This window comes from Triturus cristatus, chromosome 7 (genome assembly GCF_964204655.1).
Source record: "Triturus cristatus chromosome 7, aTriCri1.1, whole genome shotgun sequence".
NCBI lineage: Eukaryota > Metazoa > Chordata > Amphibia > Caudata > Salamandridae > Triturus > Triturus cristatus.
In genome coordinates this window covers 271364021-271388588 of record NC_140590.1, presented here as the reverse complement: position 1 = coordinate 271388588, position 24568 = coordinate 271364021, and the positions used below count along the sequence as shown (strand labels likewise).

The 24568-nt window shown below is 45.1% G+C and overlaps 1 protein-coding gene across 8 annotated transcripts in view; it reads right to left on the bottom strand.

Moving 5' to 3' along the window:
• Nucleotides 1–24568, bottom strand: part of LOC146809390 (carnitine O-palmitoyltransferase 1, liver isoform-like) — a 406858-nt gene that overhangs the window by 172808 nt on the left and 209482 nt on the right. For all 8 annotated transcript variants that reach the window (XM_085616202.1, XM_085616204.1, XM_085616209.1 and 5 more), the window contains one exon: nt 6276–6464. In XM_085616202.1, coding sequence (XP_085472328.1) covers nt 6276–6464 — 189 coding nt within the window. The remainder of the gene's footprint in view (nt 1–6275; nt 6465–24568) is intronic.

Here is a 24568-nt window from a genome sequence, read left to right as displayed (position 1 = left end):
TTGTTACTGTTAACATAATGCCCCGGATCCCTTTATGGGATTGTTAGTAACCCAAAAGCAATAACTATCTCAATTATACACCGAATAGTGTTTTGCGGGACTTCAAAAAGGAATATGCTACTTACCAGTATGCATCTGTTCTTGGCATGTAGAGCTGCAGAGTTGTACACTTAGCATAGATCGCCATCTGGTGTTGGGCCCGGATGTTTGCAGTTTGTTTTTCTTCTTGGACAGTCTTTGGAAGTCACGAGTTTGGTGACTCCTCCTTCGGTCCGTACTGCGCATGGGCTTCGGCTCCATCCTCAGATTGTTTTTCGCCAACAGGGAAATGATGGAGCTTGGTAATCACAGTGAGAAACCCATGTGTGTAGTATCTAAATAAGATGTACTGGAACGGATACAGGTAGCCGGGGAGGCGGGTGGGCGTGTACAACTCTGCAGCTCTACATGCCAAGAACAGATGCATACTGGTAAGTAGCATATTCCGTTCGAGGCATATGAGCTGCAGATTGTACACTTAGCATAGATTATATAGCAGTACCCAACCCTAGCGGCGACCACCGGTATCCGTTGCAGTGGTTTGAAATAGTGTCTTTAGTACAGCCTGGCCCACTCTAGCTTGCTGCTTGGAATGCACATCTACACAGTAATGTTTTGTGAAGGTGTGCGGTGTAGACCATGTGGCTGCTTTGCAGATGTCATCTAAGGGTATATTCCCTAGAAAGGCCATAGAAGCCCCTAACTTTCTTGTAGAATGGGCTTTAGGCGGAACAGATAATGTTCTTTTAGCCTTTTGGTAGCAAATCTGTATGCATTTTACAATCCACCTAGCTATCCCTGATTTAGAAATGGGGTTGCCTTTATGTGGTGGAGAGAAGGAGACGAACAATTGTTTAGTCTTCCTGAAGGGTTGCGTTCTTTGTATGTAGTATAGCAAGGCCCTTTTTACATCGAGTGTGTGTAAGGCTCTTTCTGCAACAGATTGAGGCTGCGAGAAGAAGACAGGTAATTCCACCGATTGATTGAGATGAAAGGGGGAAATGACCTTGGGCAGGAACTTCGGATTTGTGCGAAGTATGACCTTGCTGTGATGCATTTGTATGAAGGGTTCTTGTATAGTGAACGCTTGTATTTCACCAACCCTTCTAAGGGAAGTGATAGCTACGAGAAAAGCTGTTTTCCAGGTGAGAAACTGTAGCTCGCATTTATGCATTGGTTCGAAGGGCGGACCCATTAGTCGTGTAAGAACTAAATTTAGGTTCCATACAGGGGAAGGTGGTGCCCTGGGAGGAATTACTCGTTTAAGGCCTTCCATGAAGGCTTTAATAGCGGGCACTCTGAAGAGAGATAATTGCTGTCTGTTTTGTAGATAAGCAGCGATCGCTGCTAGGTGTAGGCGTATGGATGAATATGCCAGGTTACACCTGTGAAGATGGAGCAGATAGCATATGATGTGCTGTATGGATGCATCTAAAGGGTTGATTGTATTGTTACGGCAGTAAATAACAAATCTTTTCCACTTTGCGGCATAACATGCTCTAGTGGTAGGACGTCTGGCTTCCATGATGATGTTCATGCAATCAGGGGGAAGGTTAAGGTATCCGAATTCTAGGATTTCAGGAGCCAGATCGCCAGGTTGAGCTGAGCTGGGTCCGGGTGCCTGATTTCTCCATGGTCCTGGGTTAGGAGGCATGGGGATAGGTGCAGTTTTTGATGTGGTACCACTGATAGTTGTAGTAGCGTGGTGTACCACGGCTGCCTGGCCCACGTCGGAGCTACCAGAATGAGTGTGAGGGAGTGCTGTTGTAGCTTCCTGACCACTAATGGAATTAGTGGGAGAGGTGGAAAGGCGTATGCAAATCTGCCTGACCAGTTCATCCATATCGCATTGCCCTTGGACAATGGGTGTGGGTATCTGGCGGCGAAGCTTGGGCATTTTTTGTTTTCGTGGGTGGCGAAGAGGTCTATCTGAGGATGCCCCCACTGTTGGAAGAATGGTTGAAGAACTTGCGGATGCAGTTCCCATTCGTGTAGTTGTTGCGTTTGTCTGCTGAGCAGATCTGCCATGGTGTTTTGTACGCCTGGAACGTGTTGTGCCAGGAGAAAGATGTTTTGGGGAATTGCCCATCTCCATATGCTCTGGGCTAAGCGGGAGAGCTGGGGAGAGTGTGTCCCCCCCTGTTTTTGGATATAATACATTGCAGTCATGTTGTCTGTGCGAATGAGGACTGCTTTGCCCGAAATCTGTTTTTGGAAAGATTTTAGGGCTAGAAAGATCGCCAAGAGCTCCAGATGGTTGATGTGGAGCAATTTTTGCTGTGGCGTCCATAGACCTTGCATTGTGAGGTGTAGGAGGTGCGCTCCCCAGCCGGAGAGCGATGCGTCCGCTGTTAGAATCACCTGAGGAACCGGGTCCAGGAACGGCCGCCCTTTTGAAAGGTTTGTGGTGTTCCACCACTGCAGAGAGTGATGTGTGCGGCCGTCCACCAACACCAGATCCGTCAGCTGACCCTGGGCCTGGTTCCACTGTTGTGCTAGGCACTCTTGAAGTGGACGCATGTGTAGTCTTGCATGGGGCACTATAAAGATGCAAGACGCCATCATTCCTATGAGCTTCATGAACACTCTTGCTGGAAGAGAGTGTTGGGGAAGGAATGTTTTGCGTAAGGCTTGAATGCTTGTGATTCTGGCTGTGTTTGGATAGGCAATACCTTTGGAGGTGTCTATAGTGGCCCCGAGGTATTGCTTTGTGTGAGATGGTATGAGGTGGGACTTTTGGTAGTTCACCGTGAAGCCTAGCTGGTGGAGCAGTTGGATGGTGCTGTTTGTATGCTGCACGCATTGATGGTAAGACGCGGCTTTTATCAGCCAGTCGTCTAAGTAAGGGAAGACGTGAATGTGTTGACGTCTGAGGTGTGCTGCTACTACCGCTAGGCATTTGGTAAACACCCGTGGTGCGGTGGTGACCCCGAAGGGGAGAACCGTGAATTGGTAATGTTGCCCGTCCACCACGAACCTGAGGTATTTCCTGTGAGAGGGGTGTATTGGAATGTGAAAGTATGCGTCTTTCAGATCCAATGTTGTGAGAAAATCTCCCTGACAGAGGAGCGGGAGGACTTGTTGTAGGGTGACCATATGGAAATGGTCTGAATGTATGTAGGCATTTAGAGGCCGGAGGTCCAGAATGGGCCTGAAGGTCCCGTCTTTCTTTGGTATTAGGAAATATAGGGAGTAAACCCCTAGATTTTGCTGATTGATGGGGACCTGCTCTATAGCGTGTTTTTGGAGGAGGGAGAGTACCTCCTGTTTGAGCAGTGTGGAATGTTCTTGAGACATTGGGCGGTGCCTTGGTGGGATATTGGGTGGGGTAGATGTTAGCTCGAGACAGTACCCTGACCGAATGATTTGGGTCACCCATTTGTCCGATGTTATGGACTCCCATGCGTGGATAAAGTTTTGCAGTCTGCCCCCGACCGGAGTGGAATGGTCTGGGGGGAGCGGAGGGAAGTCATTGTGTGGGCGGGGTGGCAGAACGGGTGTTGTTAGTTTTGCCCCTGCCCTTATTGTTGTTGCCTCTGTAACCACCCCTTTGGTTGCTCTTTGAAAAGGTATTTTGAGGAGGGGATTTGTAGGAGGTAGAGGTGCTATCGGTGGAGAAGCCTCTGCCTGTGCCACGAAAGGAGGAGCGTCGAAAGGAACGTTTAGACGCTTGTGTTTGGAGTGCCCCCATAGACTTTGCTGTGTCTGTGTCCTTTTTCATCTTTTCCAACGCTTCGTCTACCTTGGGCCCAAAGAGCGTTTGTTGGTCAAAGGGGTGATTGAGTATGGACGCCTGGACTTCAGGCTTAAACCCTGAGATCCTGAGCCAGGCATGGCGACGAAGCAGGACACTGGTATTTATGGCTCTAGAAGCAGTGTCGGCTGCATCGAGGGCACACTTAATGGAGGTGTTTGTAATGAGTTTACCCTCCTGTATTAGCTCATGAGCCCTACGCTTGTGTTTCTCGGGGAGGTGCTGCATAAGAGCCTCAAGTTCATCGTAGTGTGCTCTGTCATAGCGCGCAAGTAGCGCTTGTGTGTTTGCAATGCGCCACATGTTTGCAGCTTGAGAGGCGGTGCGCTTGCCAGACGCGTCTAGGAGTTTGGATTCCTTGTCTGGCGGTGGGGCTTCTCCTGAGGACTGGGAGTTAGCCCGCTTTCTAGCTGTAGAGACAACTAGGGAATCTAAGGGAGCAGGGCCCTTAATGTATGCAGGGTCTGTGGGTGCCGCCTTATACTTTCTCTATTCTAGGGTTTAGTACCCTTGCCCTGACAGGGTCTTTGAACACCTCTGCGGCATGCTTGGTGACACCCTTAAGCATGGGTAAGATAGAGGTGGATTTGTCCTGTATGTCGAATGTATCCAGTAAGAAGTCGTCTTCCACTGGTTCAGTGTGCATGTCCACCCCATGGTAGTGTGCTGCTCTCTGCACTAAATGATGGAACCCTAAGGAGTCCTCTGGAGGAGACGGCCTGGATGGGTATAGGTCGTCCTGAGGAATATCGGGTACATCAGGGTTATTGTAATCCTCCCACGGGTCTGGGGTCCCTGGTGGAGTGGGATCCATTGGGGCGTCCGCCGGGTAATTGTCCGGGTCCCCGTCGTCCGGATCTGGGGACGTGGCCGGAGAGTAGTGAGGTAAAGGTGGCGGAGACCTGGGAGGGGGAGGGGGTGGAGGAGGTAGGGGAGGTGGTAGTGGGGAGGGCACTCTGAGGGGAGAAGTAGCAGAGTCCTTCCGTTTGGGTGGTGGAGGAGGAGCCGGAGTATCAAGGCGTCTTTTCTTGATAATTAAAGTCAATAGTCCAGTCTTTGGATCTTTGGACAGAGTCTTTTGTAGAGGGTCTGGTGTAAACAGAGCCAGTGGCGTCGAATCGTCCGTCGGCACCGGTGATTTCGGAACCGAGGACTTCGATGGTTTGTGTGCGCCATGCTTTTTTGGGGCCTCCGGTTTTTTCGGCGTCGAAGGAGTTTTCGGCGCCGGAGCGTCGGTGCCGACAGATTTATGTTTGTGTTTGGTCGGCACCGAGAGTCCAGGCTTCGGCACCGGTGGCTTCGGAGTCGAGCTGGATATTGCTTTCTTCGGTGCCGGATGCTGTTTTTCGGCACCGGGCGTCGGCTGGCTCGATCCCGAGCTGCCGTGAGACTTTGGATGCTTCGACACCGAGCCCGAAGGTGGGGTGATCGAAGCTTTGGTCTTGGTTTTGCCCAGGCCGGCAGGCGAGGGAGTAACCTGAGTCTCTTTGGTTTTGGGCGCGGGGGTGGGAGGGGGCACAGTACTCACGGCCCGCTGCGCCGGTGTGATGTCCTCCACGTTGGAGTCGTCGGCCTCGGAAGCGCTGACGACGTCTTCTTCCTGCTCGGTGTGTGTTTGCCCCGAAGCTTCGGCGCCGTCTCCGAAGATGTCCGGTGGAGCTGCAGACGATGAGTGCGCCATGGTGCGTCGAGCTTTTCGATCCCGGATGGTTTTCTTCGATCGAAAAGACTTACAGGCGGGGCAGTCTCTGGCCTCGTGTTCTGGAGAGAGGCAAAGATTACACACCTGATGGAGGTCGGTGTGGGGAAATTTAGACCCACATTTTGGGCACTTTTTGAACGGAGTCCTTTCCATAGGCCGGGACCGGAGTCGAGGAGGGCCCGAAGGCCGGTGCCGATGTACGGGATGGAGAAAAGTGCCGCTTCGAGAGATGAAGATGATGAAGAAACTCGAAGAAACGAGGATTTTCCGTCGAGGCTGGAACCGTAGAAGTTCGAAGCCGGAGCACGAAGTATCACATCCGAGCCCGATGGCGGAAAAAAACAATCTGAGGATGGAGCCGAAGCCCATGCGCAGTACGGACCGAAGGAGGAGTCACCAAACTCGTGACTTCCAAAGACTGTCCAAGAAGAAAAACAAACTGCAAACATCCGGGCCCAACACCAGATGGCGATCTATGCTAAGTGTACAATCTGCAGCTCATATGCCTCGAACCTTGTCTTTCACATTCATCATTAGTGCTTTGAACCAAGTTCACTTGTGTCACCCGTGGGTGGGCACACCTTGTAGAGTTACGCCTAAGTCGTAACCTACACAGCAAAACAGATACAATGCCAGAATCGGTGATGAATGAAAGAAAGCAGTACTTCCAAGGTCTAAGGGTACAGATCCAAAACCAAAAGAGAAGTTTCCTAGGAAGAAACAGTTCAAACACAAAGCAGGCAGAGGATAGTATAAAGAAGCTCCGGTAACTCTCCTTACCGGTCATAACATTTCCCATGCAGCAGCGACTTGGCATAGGCATCCAACGACCCAACAGGGTCCTCATTGCGCAGCCCCTGTTCACTGTCATCCAGAGTGAGAAAGAAGGCTGCCTTTTCCACCATATCCAGAGCAACTCTATTTTTTCCCCTCTTGAAAAATGACTTTCGAGCTTTGGCCCAGGTGGTCCTAGAAAAAAAGAGCACAGCATGTTACGCGAATGTCTATGTAAACCATAACATTTAAAGAAAGCTACATTATGGGTCTCCTCCTGTTCTTAAAACGATCAAGCACAGGTCACAGTATTACATGAGCATGTGTATTCTCTAAGAGAAAATCAATTGACAGCATAATTAAATGTCTTACATAAGTATTATGTTACTTATCCTGTAAGTAAATATTTGCAGCATGTAGAGCTGTAGATTCACATGATGTGCATACTCCTGCTAGCTAGTGTTGGGCTTGGGCATTTGTAACTTGTCTTTCTTCTAAGAAGTCCTTCAAATCTTTAAGTACTGGGGCTCCTTCTCTTCGTGGTAATGCGCATGCTCATTAAATCCAATCTTAGATTGTTTGTAGGGCATCAGGGGCACAAATTAGAGCAGTTTATAATAGTGCATGATGCAGACCACACATTGCAAGTGTATACAGTAAGAACAGTATCTGCGACTACCAAGGACTTCCAAGGAAGAGGGTGGGCATATGTAAATCTACATCACAACATGCAACAAATAGATGCATATAGGGTAAGTAACAAGATCCATTTGTTCATGTGTGTATGCACTGTAAAGCAGTTCTCCTTAGAGGGTGGCAAATCATTTGATTGTGAGATGCTTGAAGTAAAGTTCTGAATACGGTCTGAAAAGTTGTTGTACACACCTGGGAGATACACTGCCAAGAGGTGAATGTGATGGTGAATACCCCAATCCCATATACTCTGTGCTAGCTGGGACAGCTGAAGCAAGTACCCCCACCCCCTGTTTCTGTAGGTAATACATGGCTGTTATGTCTTTATGAGAACTACTTTGTACTGAATATTTGATGAAAGACTTGGCACTAGTTGCATTGCTAGTAGTTACAATACATTTGATAAGGAGGGTCTTTTGCAGAGCAGTCCGCAACCCTTGTACCAGCATGTCCATCACGTGCGCTGCCAACTGTCGTTTAGTTCCTATAAACCTATATAGGATCTGCGCGTTTGGACAACATACACTGTAGGATTGGTGTCCGGACTGATTCTAGACACCCCTACCGGGTATGTTAGCCTGTATACCAGCTAGATCACAGTGCCACTAGAAACCCCTCTTACCAAAGAGAGAATAGTTCTTGGCAACTATTGAACATGGCAACCCTGTCCCATCAGGGATCGTGGAAACTGTGTGATACTTTTCGCTCAGTCACTCGTGCTCACTTGGTCTCAGAGAGATACACAGAATAAACGGTGTGGACGTTTTTCAATAAGCATTTTTTTTTTAGCCAGTGTCATTCTAGTGTAAAATAGGTGTGCTGAAACAGCCACTAGACAGTAACAGATATAAATGATTATAAGCACTAAGAATAAAAGGATGGTAGATTTCTACCATCTTGCTAAAACAATGAATACAGACAAGTATATAAAATACATAACTGTAGTAAATGCGTACTCCTACGATGTGACAAACTAGATGCACCTAAGTGTACCTAGCATGTATGTGGGTGCAAAGCCAAGAATCCCTCTAGGATAAAGTCAACCCCATTATTAGAAGTGAGAGACTGTGGGACCCCGTCTTGGTCTGAGATGGACACCCCGCAAGGGATGTCAGACCACTGCGAGCTGGAGTGTCTGCATGCAGGAATGTCAGCGTCTCGCATCAGCATGGAAATCCTTTTCTCCTATGACTACCTCAGCAAGATATGGTGTATATATACCCAAAGTGCTACCCTCAGGGGATATACCTTGCTGGGTCATGTCGGACTAGGATGACGGAAGGAATGACCCTTGCACATAGTTATTACGTAGGAGATGGTGTCCTGCTGTGATTCCAAGAATGCTCATGCATAATGAATGAGGCTAGTTTTCAGAGAAAACCCCATGTCATTTAGGCATTCCTGTAACTAGGTAAAAGGTCAGTACTAAAACAGCTCTGTAGTGTAATGGTAGGGGAGAATATAGGTGAAATGTTAGGTGACTACCTCAGCCTATATTGGGGTGCCTATATGAAACAACACCCATTCAGACTAGATGACATACTAAAAATTCTAACGTACGGCTAAATGTACGCAAACTATTAATAAGTCCTTTTAAATATAGTACTTAAAAACGTTAGATTACAAAAAAAGCTTTGCATGTGATAGAAGTCTGTACTAAATATGTTTGTATATATAGTCCGAACAATGAGTGACTGAAAGCCATGCAGTTTAGAAAAAGTGTCTATTGTTTGAAATTCCAAATTTGGTTGTTTTTGAAAAAGCCGAATTTTCCTAGCACACGATGAGCCAAATGTTTATGTGTCCTGGCTGGGAGACGCAACATCACTGGTGCCTGCAATCGCAGACGACGGTCCCTGGAACACCTCGCAGATCAGGTCAATCGAGCACAGATGTTCCTCCGTATTCTCCACAGCAGCTGCTGGGGATGCCTGTGTGACAACCAAGGCCTGAGTATTTGTTGAAGAGCCGGTATCCTTTCTGACAGGAGCTGAAGCATCCTGTGGTGGCTTTAAGAATGCAGACATCAACATTGGAATATGCTGAATACACAGCAGAACATGGGCTGTTTTCGGATCCAGTAAAGCATCAACATGCGGTGGCGCAACTGATGGAAGTGTTACACAGAGGTCAAACAGGCATTCTTGTCTGCAGAAAAGGCATTGGAGGACAGGCAGAGTATCAAACCGTAGAAAGGAAACATTCAAGGAAGGCCATAACTGCGCCTCCCTGACTGTATGGGTCGGTGGCAACAATGCTTGCATACAGCAAGTAACCATGGAGCTTACAGTGACAAGATATGCGATGCCCGGGAGCATCCCACAACAACCTTGATCATTCAGCATCAAGTAACTCCTATTCGAAAGCAACTTGAACACCGGATTAATCACGGCAGCTGTGGACCCTTTCCCATCTGCCCGCCTGTTGATGTACAAGGCAATACTAAAACTGGAAAGTTGTGACCAGTAGTGTTATATGGCCATGGATTAACCATTCTGTGGATGGTGATTCTGCCACAGTAAAAGGTAATTTGTCGAGTTTTTCAATACGCAGCATTGTATATTTTGCTCCCCTTTGTGCCGTCGTTATTTGCTTTTCAGTTAGATTGTATGCAGAAAAGAGGGACGTACGGTTGATAAATTGCCAAGGCACATAACCAGTGCGCAATGATTGCAGCGTCCAGCTTAATAACATAACAGAACGTAGTTGAGATTGTCCGTGTTGTAGTATGGACAAGTCCTGTTCTAGTATATCAATAGCAGAAGATCCAATGTTGCCCAGTGAATAAATCCTGGATCTTAATGTAGTCATACCATTGTCAACTACAGTGAACGCATTTTCTAGGTTAATTCTATTTCACGAAGTCTCTCCGCAGTTTCTTGTTGAGAGGCTTTCCAGATTTCATTATAGACAGCGTAATAGAAACGTTTCTGAAATTGCTTTCTGGGACCTAATAAAAAATCCCTAAGTGTTGTTTTACTTGGGACAGTGTTGAGGTTTTTTAGCCAATCGAGGCATAACTTCCTAACACTGTATGATGTCACTACCCCTGGATGTTCTCTTTGTACATAGCGTTGGTCTGGCCTATGGATACTAAACCCTTCGGTTGTACCATTGAATCTTGATGGACATGTTGGTGTCTGTGGGCCAAACTAACCATCCCTTCCAATTAGGGTCTGATGTATTGCCACTCCTCAAACTGTGATGGTGTTGGAATCCAAGGCATGTTGAAATCCTTATTCTTGGCTACTCCAGAAGAGGAAGTCTGTTGCACAGTGTCATTAAAAAAGATGATTTGCTGCGGAATGAGGCATGCTTTAATTAGTGCCTCTGTTCCCTGAACTTGCCATTCCTTTGAGCCCCAGAGTGATTTTGTGTCTATAGTGTCCTTCCATAAGCTGAAAACCTGTTCAGTTGGGAAATAAAGGATGCAGAATAAATCTGTTTGGTGTTAGTCAGCATGTTTTTCTGTGCAGCTGTAGGCGCAACCTTATAGTAATATGAGGTCGGTTCGGAAGAGTTAAACCCTGAAAAATAAGACAATTTCTGTGCAAACGTTTTCGAACTACTTTTTGGTGGTGTTGGGCAATGTTCCCATTGGTTGTAAGGAAAAACATTTCGTGGGATACTGATTTGTGTAAAAAGTGATGACCATAATGACGGTAACAGTACATAGTGTTATAGTATGAAGTGCCTTCAAACATTTCAATGCTTGAAAATGCAGCAGATTGTTCTAAATCAGACAACATATCATTTACAGTTTCAAAATCCTAATCATCAGAAGATGTACTGAGGTAATGATATCATTTAGAGAAATTTTAAATAAATGTGGTATTTTCAAAAGTTCAATGGGGCCAAATACATCATAATCAACTTTGTCCCAAACTATACCATCTGGATTTGGAACAGCTGTAATGTTCACTGAAAACAGGTCTCTTTCTTCACATTGAGATGATGTATGAGGTTTCAGGACCAAGTTCACATTGGATACTGCAGAGCGTTCTGGGAGATATTTTCCATTCAGAAGTAAGCAAAAAACAGTCACTAGGCTAATCCAGAACAGAAAAAACAATATTCCAGTTATGACCCAGAGCTGGAGCCAAAGTGATACTAAGTAAGTCTTTTTCAGAAAAGTGTAGAATTCACAAATTGGTTGCTTATGGAAAACTGGAGCTGGCGTGGTCTCACATTCACTGGGATCAAGAGAGAAGGTATCAAAATCGATGAAGTAGCCAGATGCAGTTCGATCTATTTTTGGTAGCTCAGCAGGTTTTGTTGAACTGGCAGCTGTCTCATGTTGAGGAATATTGACGTAGACATCGGTTGAAGGCCGAATTGAAATTTGTCTTTCATTTGTATTTTGAAGTTGTTTCCAGAGGAATGAGTTCCATTTCATTGTTTCAAATTCCATCATGTTGTATTGGGGACTCTTCGAATGTTACAAGTCTTTCTGTCTGAACTTCCTGTATAGTAGCGAGATGAGAGCGTAGGCTACCCAGGAGCCCACAAGGCTTACTATTCAGTATCGGCCACATAGTGTGGTTTGATCAGATCAATGGAGACTAATCTCTTTTCTTTTTTTCCAGCAAGAGGCGGAAGTAGTACTGTTCTTGTTCCTTCGACAGCCAAGGCAGGAACTGGCTTTCTGTATGATGGCCCAAATTCTTTCTTGTCCTCGATCATTTCTCTGACCAGATCCAACTTTTGGGATCCAGACAAGTATTGCCTTGACTGATTTGACTTCCCCAGTGGCGAGGCAGTTTATCTGCACGTTGCAAAGTAGTGCCCGGGATTCATTCAGATCCTGTAAAACAGCCAAACGTTTATTGATATCAAATGGTTTTTCATCCGCCACTGTGCTTTCATAATCGAGATACCCACATTCTCGTCCCAAATAGGACCTCGTAAGGAGTGACACCCTCTAGAGACCTTCGTGGCATGTTGTTAAGGGCTCGTCGTACCCCTTATTAGTTATTGACCCAACCGCCACCCGAACCGAATACTCTTGCTGTTAAAGATTGCTTTAATTCTCGATTTTTTCTCTCCACGACCGAATTTCCCTCTGGATGAAACGGAGAGGAGTACCGCAATGCTACACCCAAACCTTCCATGGCTTCCTTGTAAGCCCTAGAGCTAAACGCAGGGCCACGGTCAGAATGTAATGTGCCAACTGCGCATGTCCCTATAAAGACTCGCAAATCTTTTATTACAGTTTGAGCGCCAGCCGATCACTGAGGCCATACCCATAGGAATCTTGAGCATGAATCCACTGCCACCAAGATGTACTTGTAAGCCCCATACGATTGTAGGGGGCCGCAGTGGTCCAAATAGACACACGCGAGAGGTCTGTCTGAAATTCGTCAAGGACTCTGCGCTGAAAGCGCCACGGTGAAACCCTTCATCTGCTGGCAGATGTCGCAATTCAGGTATTACTCTATCCCCCACTCCTGGAATTTGAGAATATGGAATGTTTGCATCTAACTTGTAGGAGTATTTGAGTGGAAAGCCTTTAGGTAAGGCTGGGCTGTTTTTGCGTGAAGCAAGGACAGCATCCATTATCTGTCTGTCTATTCTCATTTTTGAACGAGTGATGCAGTGGTGTCCTGCTGTGATTCCAAGAATCTTCATGCATAATGAATGAGGCTAGTTTTCAGAGAAAACCTCATGTCATTTAGGCATTACCATAACTAGGTAAAAGGTCAGTACTAAAACCGTTATGCAGTGTAATGGTAGGGGAGAATATAGGTGAAAGGTTAGGCGATTACCTGAGCCTATATTGGGGTAGCTATATGAAACATACCATATTACATGAGCATGTGTATTCTCTAAGAGAAAATCAATTGATAGCTTAATAGTCAAAATGTCTTGCATACATAAGTATTATGTTACTAACCCTGTAAGTAAATATTTGCAGCATGTAGTGCTGTAGATTCAAATGCTGTGCATACTCCTGCTAGCTAGTGTTGGGCTTGGACATCTGTAACTTGTCTTTCTTCTAAGAAGTCCTTCAAATCTTGAAGTATTGTGACTCCTTCTCTCCGTGGTAATGCGCATGGTCATTAAATCCAGTGTTAGATTGTTTGTCGTGCATCAGGTGCATAAATTAGAGCAGTTTGAAATAGTTCAAGATGCTGACCACAGATTGCAAGTGTATACAGTAATAACAGCATCTACGACAACCAAGGACTTCCAGGGAAGTGGGTGGGCACATGTAAATCTACAGCACAACATGCAACAAATAGATGCATACAGGGTAACACGATCCATTAGTTCATGTGTGTGTGTACTGTATAGCAGTTCGCCTTAGAGGGTGGCTAATCATTGGTTTGTGCAGATGCTTGAAGTACATTTTTGTATACGGTCTGCAAAGTTGTTGTCCAAGACTGGGAAATCCACTGCCAAGAGGTGAATGTGATGGTGAATACCCCAATCCCATAAAGTGTTCTAGCTGGGACAGCTGAAGCAAGTACCCCTCCCCCCCCCAACCCACCCACTGTTTCTGTACTTAATACATGGCTGTCATGTCTTCATGAGAACTACTTTGTGATGAATATTCGATGAAAGACTTGGCGCTAGTTGCTTTTCTAGTAGTTCCAATAAAGTTGATAAGAAGGGTCTTTTGCAGAGCAGTCAACAACCCTTGTACCGGCATGTCCATCACGTGCGCCCCCAACCTGTGAGTTATAAGTCTGTAGTGATGGTTCCTTGTGTTGTAGGAATCATAAAAGGCCTGCCCTGCAACACGTTGTTCTTATTCCACCAATGCAGAGTGATAGATCCTGGACTAAATCAATACTAGATCCTGTAAATTGTCCTCAACTTGAGACCACTGGGACGCAAAACACTCCTGGCACTAATGGGTGCCTATGCATTCTGTCATTCAAGACAATGGCTATGCAGGACACTATCATACCTAGGGGACGCATTTCCGTCTTGGCTGTCAGGTGACAATGTGGCTGAAAAAGTGCCAGTTGGTTCTGGAAGTTCAGAACCTTATGTGGATTGGGGGAGTCTTCGCCGCAATCAAACTGAGAATCACTCCATGGTGAACCAGAAGTAGTTCTAGGTAATATGTTATCACGTTTATTGTAAATCCTAGCCTGTGGAAGAGATGGATTGAGGCTTGTGTATACTCTATAAACTTGGGTTTGTCTGAATCCTTTGTCAGCTAGTCATCTAGATAAGGGAAAACATGAATGCTCTGTCTCCTTAGAAGTGTGACTACTACTAGCTAGGCATTTTGTGAATACCCTTGGAGCTGTAATGACCCCAAAAGGTAGAACTTTGAATCGGTTATGGCGTCCTCTTACCACAAAGCCCAGATAATGGAATGAGCAGGATTGATGGGAATGTGAAGTATGTATTCTCTAGGTCGAGAGCAGCCATGAAGTCACCTTCCTAAAGAGTGGTATGACAAGCTGTGGTGTGACCATATGAAAATGTTTTGACAGTGTACATCTGTTGAGAGTATAAAGAAATGGGACCCTCTGGTAATAGATCAGGGTTCCAAGGGCAGGGAACAAATCAGCAACGTAATAAAATACCCCTTGGCAACCACTATTGTTTTCATTGCATAATAAAGGCCATATGTGAACATGAAATTAGTAATATTTAGAATATTTTTTATTCATTGTTTATTACTTATTTCTTTCAATATATAAATTAATTACAGAATCAGTCTATAGGGAGACTGTCAATTGATTAAGTATACAAGTCGTGATAGACAATCAAATAAAAAAAAATTTGAAATAAGAAGTAAAGAGAAAAGCCACAACACTCCTAATATAAATACAATCAGAATGTACAATATCTACATTATACAATACAAATTTGAGACAATAACAAACCACAAAATACATATACACAATAGTGTAAACATGTAACATCTGACATACAAATAAAATTCATGAAATATATACAACTAAAATCTCAATGTATAAACGACAATGTTCTCTATTGAATTGTTTCTTGGTATAGACAACGTACTGAACACTCTTCTACGCGCATTTCGGTGTGAAACCACACCTTCTTCAGGAAGAGCCACATATGGAAAAGCGCTGTGTTAAAGTAGTAGCTGTTTCTGTTGAGAGGCCTGAAGTCTAAGATTGGCCTTAGTGGTTAGTCTTTCTTTGGAATAAATAAGTACAGGGTCCATCCCTCTGCCTTCATGTTGTTTTGGAACGGACTCGATAGCCCCCTTTGCAAGGAGTGCTTTTATCTCTTCCAATAGTAGGTGCAAGGGTGTCTGCGTGGAGTCATGTTTGGTGGGATTGATGCGAGTACGAGACAGTAACTATGCTTGATGACTGACAGCAATCATTAGTCAGAAGTTATCCTCTGCCAATAACCCTTGAAGTCTGCCCGACGGGTGTTGAATGAGGGAGCATAGTGAGGAAGTCATTGTTTGCTGATTGAGGCGCCCTTTGCAGGTGTACCTCGACTCATTTCCTTAGTTCCATCGTCTTTATAGGCCCCTCTACTGTAGCCTCTACCACCTTGTAGCAGATAGGATTGTTGTTGCCTTTGCTAAGACTGTCCCTGTTCGGAGGTGGATGCTTTGGCATTGTTAGTTCCTTGGGGCCTACAACATGGCTGAAGTGGATTTGTACACTTAATTGCCGTTTTTTTAATAGTATTTTCGTCCACATGAACTTATTTTACTTTGCTTAAATCGTCTAACTATTTTAATCTGCTCCAGCAATTTGACTTACTTTTGCTGCTCTGTGTTACTTGTAGGCTGCTGTGTGGGGGGCAAAGTCAGCAGTAGTCAGAGGCGCTGGCGCGACCGCGCAGCAGGCGCGCCTAAGGCAAGCCCGTCTGCGCCCGTCCACGCCGGGACGCCGCCAGACCCCCTGCCCAACTTACAACCGCCCCAATCAGGTATTCTCGCACCGAGCTGACGTCGCTGGATAAAAAATGCCGTAATTTGATTCAGGTTCCCCTGGCTGGCTCCTCTAAGTGCCAGCATTGCTCTTTCCAACTCCAAATAGAAGAGTCAGACCCACTCCCACCTGATCTTACCGAGTTTAAGTTTCTTAGTGTCAATTGTCGGTCTCTTGTGAAGCACCACAGTGAGATCTTTGACCTATTAATGGATGAGAAACCAGATGTTTTATTCTTAACGGAGACGTGGCTTACGCTGGACTCTGTCGCGGAGTCATGGCTGGCTCTTCCGCAAGGTTTTATCATGAATCAAGTTAATAGTTCGGGAAGCAGAGGGGGTGGCATTGCAGTAATTTTTAAGGAGTCTTATCACTGCAGTTTTATTAAGGAGGACATCCCAGATTGCGAAAGCGCCCTTTTCAAAATAACGTTAAACCACAACCTTACGGTAACTGGCCTTCTTATCTATCGGCCTTCTGGGCCGTCTAAAGTATTCAGGGAAGAATTGCTGAATAAAGTTACTCTCTTTACGAGTAAAGCAGCGAACTTTACGATCTTAGGTGACAATTTACATTTAGATAATGTTGGCAATTCCGAGATTGCCAGTTTTCTGGCAGATTTAGAGGCTTGTCAGCTGGCTCAATGTGTTCCTAAGAGTACACACGTTGCAGGCCACTTATTGGGCCCTATATTTTCCAACTTGGGTTCCTTACAGGTTGCGTCACCGATTCCCATGGTCTGGACAGACCATTTTCTCATTTCTTTTTCCTTGCGGTGGCTAGGAAGACCGGTTTTGAATTTAGACATTAATTATTTCTTAGATGTACTGTTAAGCAATAAGCCCCAGTTACCACCTGACATCGAGGAAGCAAATTCACAATTCCAAAATTGGTTGACGCTAGCTTTAGACAGCTACATCCCTGCTAAATTGAGTGCAAAAAAGAGAGGGCAATCTAATCCTTGGTTTAGTGACTCGCTGATTAAAGCTAAAAAAACACTGCAAACAACTGGAGCGCGTCTGGAAGCACACTTATGATGCGGAAGCAAAAGATAAATACAGGGCATCCATTAAGCTCTATCATAAACTAGCCCGGAGAGCCAGGGCAGAGTTTATAGCTGGAAAAATCTCGGCGAGTAATAACCCCTCTAAAACTATCTTCTCCCTGCTCAAGGTCATGAAGAGCTCTGGGCTTAAGGTGTACTCCAATATCATCTAAAATCTTCAGTGTGATGACTTGACCCGTTATTTTGTGAACAAGGTGGAGAACATATATGAGTCTCCCCCAGCCATTGGCACCACGGATCTCATGGAAAGGCACGGCAACATTAGACCCACTGGGGTCAGTGTTCTCTCGTTTTTTCCCTTACTGTCTTTCTCTGATTTTTAGTCCCTCTGTCTGAAAATTAAATCAGGCTCTCCAGCCGACACTTTGATACCTGCTCACTTTCGTCAGTTTCATACTCTTATTGCGCCAGTGAGCAGGGATTTGGTCAATCTATCTTCTGCGTCCGTACCATCTGCGAGGAAGCACGCCAAAGTCATACCTCTTCTGAAGAAACCGTCCCTGGATCCATCCGAGTTGGGTAACTATCGTCCTATATCTTAGTTGCCCTTTCTTGCTAAGACGGTAGAATCTCATGTAAATACCATCCTTACTGAGTTTATTGAGAGAAATTATATCCTAGACTCCTCTCAAAACGGTTTCAGGTCTCGCCACAGTACCGAATCAGATCTGTTGGCAGTGACGGAAGAAATCCGTGGTAACCTTGATGTCGGAAACTCTGCAGCCTTGGTCCTTTTGGACTTAAGTGCCACCTTCGACACGGTTTCCCACGTGATACTTTTAAATCGCCTTCAAGAAATAGGAATTAGGGGGTCAGCCCTGGCCTGGTTGCATTCCTTTCTGTAGGGTAGATCTTTCCAGGTCCTGGTGCCTCCTTTCCGCTCTCGGGAGTATGCCCTGCAACAGGGGGGTGCGACAAGGCTCAATTCTGAGCCCCTTACTTTTTAACATATATGTTCAGCCCCTAGCAGTGGTGGCTAAAAGTAGAGGGTTGTTGTTGGTGTCGTACACTGACGACACCCAATTGGTTATCGCCTTTTCAAAGAAATGTAACCACAACCTTGTGAAATTTAAGGAGGATTTGCTGGTGATTGCGGACTGGATGGCTTCAAACTATCTACAGCTAAATGCCAGTAAGTCTGAAATTCTGCTGTTCGGGAGGGACCATGATATGTGGTCTGAGCTATATTGGCCAGATCGACTAAAACCCGCACCCTCGCCTAAAGAGGCAGTTAAGAATCTTGGTGTCTGGATTGACAGCGGTCTCTCCTTTGAGACCCAATCAAAATCAGTAGCAGGGACCAGTTTTGGGCTCTTGCGAGGATTAAAACCTCTACTTGGCTTCTTCGATTCGAAAATTCGACAGACCATTGTTCAGGCTACAATCTTGTCTAGATTGGACTACGGCAACTCTTTTTATTTAGGTGCCAATAAGTCCAGTACCCGACGTTTGCAGAGAAAACAGAACACAGCAGCCCGTATTCTCTTGGCACTCCCAAAATCCTGTTCTGTGTCTAAATTCCTACCTAAACTCCATTGGTTGCCAGTGGAAAAAAAAGAGTTCAGTTCAAGACACTATTTGTTGCTCACAGGATCTTAACTCCGCATGCACCACCGGGGCTGGCGGATCTACTAGCCTTTTATGTTCCTCGGCATTCTTTACGCTCCGCTGACCACGGGCTGGCGTGTATTCCACGATTCTTAAGAGCCAGAGCTGGTGGCCGCTCTTTTAGAGTGCTTGCGGCCAGACTATGGAAATCACTTCCTGCCTCCATCAGAGGGATTCAGAATCATCTTGCCTTTCGCAAAGCCATAAAGACCTGGCTTTTCCCGGCCTACACCCCCTTCAACCTTTACAATCTCTAGTCTTTTGTTGCACTGGGACGCCCCGTTGCTGAGGCAGCCATTCGCATTACAAATCCGACAAATAAAATAAAATAGTCTGCAATGCTCCGATGGGCTTTTCTGTCTCACTATCTTTCTGAATAAATGCTCACCATCAAACGGAATGTTAAGTATGTACTGCTGTACCTCTGGCTTGAATCCTGAAATATGCAGCCATGCATGTCTACATAAAATGATAACAGAGTTTATAATCCCAGAGGTGTTAGCAGGCTCTAGCCCACACCTAATTGGTGCATTAGATATTCGTCTAGCCCCCTGGTACTCATAGTACGGCCCACGGGCCGCCGGACCTTCCTTGGCGGCCCGCAGATCTTTTCAGTCAATGTACTCGTACTAGTGTTTTACAAGAGGGCCAGTAAATACAAAAGGGGGAAGCTGGAGCATGCGTGATAGAGCTTCACTGTGCATGCTCTAGCGGCCCTCCTCGGTTTACCGAGAACCTCTGTATTTGGTACAGGTTTGGGTCAAATGGTCACAGGGGGCACAGTGGCAAAGGATTTGATGTGCAGTGACAGGGGTAGAGTCTCCGAGTCATGGTGCAAAGTCCAGGGATGAAAAAACAACAATTTCTAGAGACCTCTTGGGTAGTAACCGTCTCTGAAACCACCTGAAGCATTCCTGGGAGACGTAAACGGTTAACGATCTTGGGATGAGAAGATATTTTAAAGCTGGAGGCAGAGGGGATGACTCATTGGTGATCTGAAGAGAATTGTACTGAGTGGAAGGAAACCCAAGCATATTCCTAGCATTACCGGTGTAATCGGTGTCTGTAAGACCGTAAAGGGAAGAGGGAGGCGGCCTCGGTGCATCTTCTCTCTCTGCACATTATCCCTTCGTCCTGTTTTAACTGCCTCCTTGCTAGATGGGGCACCCATTCAGCCATTCTCTCTGGTGTGGTTTCAATAGCCCTTTCTCCACCATCGGTGCCAAATTTATACCTGCCCAGCTCGTGCATTTATGAAAAAATACTACTGGTTATAATGGTCCCTTACACTGATATATAATATGGAGAACTCAAACTTATGATCAAAGAGGGGAACTGATGCAACACTTTCACAAGTTAACGTTGTTATCGGTGTTTGCAAATAAGTAGCCAGAAAATTAACGCACCCCTACTTATAACTAAACCTCTACTGACAGTGAGAAAAGCGACCTTTCCAAGAATTGTTCCACCCACCCTCCTTTCATGCATCCTTACACTTCTCCATTTTTCTATCAGTTCACACTTCCATTCATCCTTTCCCCATTCTATGCACATTTAGCCGTCCTTTCACTCATTCATCCACCAGTCTAATACCCTTCCTTCCATCCATCAATCCATTCATCCATAGTTTCATTCATGCTTGCCCCATTTCTTCCTTTCTTCTTTTACCCTTCTTCCTTCCTTTCACATTTTCTCACTTCTACCCTTTCTTTTTGCCTTTTCCCAAGTGTCATTTCTGCTTTTTAGCTCCATTCTTTCTATCTTTTCTCATCATCTTTTTCCCTCTTACCTATCTCTCTCCTTTTGCTCTGCTTACTGCCTCCCTATTTACGATGTTTTCTCAATTATTTTCTTGGTCTCCGTAACACGAATGCATTATGTCTTTGCACGTAAGCCTCTTTAATCGGTTGCCTGCTGAATTTGACATAGATGCCTTAACTATTGTCACCCCAGGAGACAAAAAAGCTGTTCCCAGAAAGCCCCTGTGAAGTACTAATATTGTTACAAATGTTTACAAAGTATGTGTTGTGTATCTTTGGGGAGAGGTTCCTTGGGAAGAGATTTCCAGAACTATTAATACTAAGTAGTATAAAATAATGTCTAATAATGTTGTGAAAAGGTGGTGATTTCTTTTTACTCCACCCTTTCCCCCACCTGCAGGCCCATCTGTGCGGCCCTCAGCCACAAACCAGACTAATTTGGGCCCCCGAGAGAAAGTTTGTGAGTACCCATGGTCTAGCCTAACTCACTAATTCCTCACCTCTTTTTTAACGCTCCTCTGGGATATGTTGTAGGAGATCCTCTATCTCATTGCAGTGGGCTCTGTTGTACTGAGAGAGTAAGCCCAGGGACTTAGCAAACCTCCAGGGATTGTCATTTCCTATAACCACCCTTTTGCTTGCAGCATCAATGCATTTACCTTCTTTATCAGAAGGCGGGGCACCTCCTGTTGCCTGAGCTGCAGCCCTTTTTCGAGAAGTTGCAACGACTAATGAGTTAGGGACAAAGAGTGCCCACGTATGAGCAGTGGGTCCGAGGGAGGATGGTTTATACTTTCTCTCCACTTGTGGAGTAAGCACTCTTGCCTTCACTGGGTCTTTGAAGATCACTGCAGCTGGTTTCAGCATAGACTTTATCACAGGTAAGAACTGAACTGACCTTTCTGTCTTGGATAAAGACTATACCAAAAAAATCAAACTTCGGCGTTCTATGCATGTGTACTTTATAATACGCTGCTGCCCGTTGGATTAAAATACAGTAGTCTGTAGTGCAATCAGGTGGGGATGGCTTAATAGGTGCAGGTTCTAGGTCAGTATCGTCTTCGACATCATAATCCTCCCAAGGGTTGCCATGAATATGGGAAAGGTATATTGGCTCCCGAAGTACTCTGCAGGAGAGTATGGGTTTTGACTGCCTGTGTCTGACTACAAGTGTGCAGACACTCTGGGAGATTGTAGTGGAGGTAGTGAATAATGTAGAGAATGTTGTGAATGAGTCTTAGATGGTGGTAGACTGGTGCCTTTTTTGTGCCACAAGTTTCTGTTTTGGAAGCAATACGTAGGCTCCGCCAACTTCAGCCTCATCTTTGATGAGGTGGTGAGTTTTCCAGTCTGGGAGATCAATAACGATTATCCTTTGAACTTGGTCCTGTAATTTTTCAAGGATTGGACCTTCCTGTTCCCCAGCAGATTATTTTTGCAGCATCTACTTGCCACTTGATGCAGACGGTTCCTTGTGTTCATCCATCTGTACCTTTTTCAGTGCTGGAGTTTTTGGCACAAAGGATTTCAACGCCAAAGCGTGTGTTGGAGCTTATGGTGCGCTTTGTCTTGGAGCCCTCTCTTGGTGACCAGAACCAGCTGATTGTAGAGTACCAAGACACGTGTGCTGTGTAGCCACAGGGCTACCCTGCTACCTCGCCCCACCCTTCCACCCAATAGGAAGTGGCTCTCGCACCTCCTTCAACCTTAAAAGGCGTGTTTGGACACAACTGCCCAGAGTACTCACAACCCTTAGTGTAGCCTCCATTCTTGCACCAGATCCCTTTCTTGCGCCGATATCGTGGGCGCTGAAGGACGCTAACGGCTGTTCTGCCTTGCTCTCCTCAATTTTGAAGTCGGTCTTCTGAGACAAAATAATGCAGACTCAATAAAAGCACGCCTTCCTAATTTTCCTCGGTGCCAACTGGTTCCTCCTCTCCTGAAAACATTGCCTCGGGCTTCCATCTCAATCTTGTAAGTAAGGCGATCTCTTTGATACCTCAGAGTATTTTTTAAATTAAACTGCAGACATGCTGAACAGTCTTTTTTGCTCTACTCAGGATACAGACTTGAGGGTGGTCGTTGTGAGGATATTTTGCATTGCATTGAGGGCACTTTTGGAATGGAGTCCGATCTATCTCCCCGATGGCACATTCGCTGGCCAGGAGTGGAAGATGATTGGGCCCAACACAAGGCAGATGCTTTGTGGCTCGGATCCGGTGACTACAGCGCCTTGAGACCCCCACGGGTGAGTAGCACGCTATATAAACCCCCTGATTGATTGATTGACTCCCCTTCTGTTGCTATTGAGTTAGTGAGGTCTTCTTCAAAGAATCGTTTCGGCTTGGTGGTCGTTAGGCTTCAAAAAGGCGATGACAACCAGAGCTATAGCAAAACCCGTCCAAGCCAAATAGCAGAGAAAAACAACCTAACAATGGGGTGGATGACCATGCACAGTATCACGGAGAGGAGGAGCCACAATACTTTGTGACTCGAAAGAATTCTTCGAAGGAAAACAAGTTGCAAATGTCTGAGCCCAACACTAGGTGACAGGAATATGCACAGCATGTGTATCTACAAACATATGCTCCGAATTTTTTTTTTGACCAACTATATAACGCACATCAAATATTGAACTTACCAGTCACATAGTCGAAATATGGCAACGGCTTGATTACATTCCATCTTGCGTGTTTTAAGTTTATGTTCAGAAATTATAAAGGTTGATAAATTTCACTCAATAGAATAGGTTTGCAAAGACAACTGCAATGGTATCCCCACTATTCTCCCATTTTTCACTGCTGACTGAGGACCAATGCCACACTCTAATTAAGAAGAGTAACCCAACAGGTTCAGGAGCAGATGCTGTTTCAGCAAGGTGACAATTGCTGATCCAATCTGTAAACTAGATATTAACACTTCTCTGAATATAGGAACTGTGGCAGATTTTTATTTTTTTTAAAGCGCAATCTGTCCTAGCAACCTTTTTTCGAAGTTTAATTTGCAAAATAGGTGGATATACGTATACTTCAACTCTGGTCATTCCCAACCTACGGTGTAGTCCTGAGAAGTTCTGCTGACATTCACTACTGTTTTATCTTTATACTACCCCTTCAGCAGCACTGATTTCTGCACACGAATCATCAGTCCTGATGTATGCCCAAATTATTTTGAAAATTGAGAGGGATTTGAAAATGAAATCAGGCAATATCTGTAACTGCCTCCAAAGGGTTGAAGCATGGATGATTAGGAATCAACTCAATTGAGCCCTTGATATAAGATTTTTGTTTTTTGCCAAAGTTGTTCGGAGAAAAGTCGACCTTAGTTCAAAATGTGAAACCTAAGGGTCAAATATACCAAACAACTTACTATGACTGAGCCAGTAAATGTGATGGTAACAAGTTGCATATACCAGTTATTCATCTTTAAACTTCTGTAACAAAGAATTCACTTTTTTATTGTAATATACCATCAAGAGTGGATTACTGCAACAACATTTACCTTGGTCTTCCTGCAAAACCGCGAAAGAAATTATAACATGCGCAAAAATCAACAGCTAGACTTATTTATCACTTGAACATTTTTTACTCCAGTTCATTTATTGGTATTAGTTAAGCTGCACTGACTCCCAGTTAAGCAGGGGATTATTTTAAATCACTTAACCATAAAGCATTCTACAGCAGAGAACAGAACAAGTTGTCAAGAACATTCTTGATGTACAAACCAAAGTGCCATCTGAGTTATGAAAAGGCTTGTTTGACTTTAATTCCAAGATTCTGCCGTACCCCTCTGATTGGGGAGACATTTTCTGTTGCCCCATCCAAGTTATAGAATAGCTTACCATATGCACTCTTTCCAGTAGTTTAATGGATTCCTTTTTGTATGTAGATAATCTTCCCAGAGGTTTGAAACCTCCTAGATATTTTAGGGTAATTACTGTGCTATGCAAATACAAACTACAAACACGTAATAACTACGTTGATAGAGGCTGTCAACAGATGTTGACGACTCATCAGCAGAGGCATGGAAAAAAGGCAGTTTGTTTTTTCTCTTACAGAATTTACGTATTGGGGTTTCTGGTATTCTGCTAAATATGTTGGTCTTTTCATTTATTAACCCCTTCCATGCTGCGCAAATTCCGCCGCTGTGCTGACGGAATCTTGCGCGGGCGTGGTCATGACGGAACGGTTCCGTCATGAGCACAGCTCAACCGTGGCTCATGACGGAACCGTTCCGTCATGAGCACCGAAGGGGTTAAGGAAAACTCCAACAATGCAAGGTTGAGGCCAA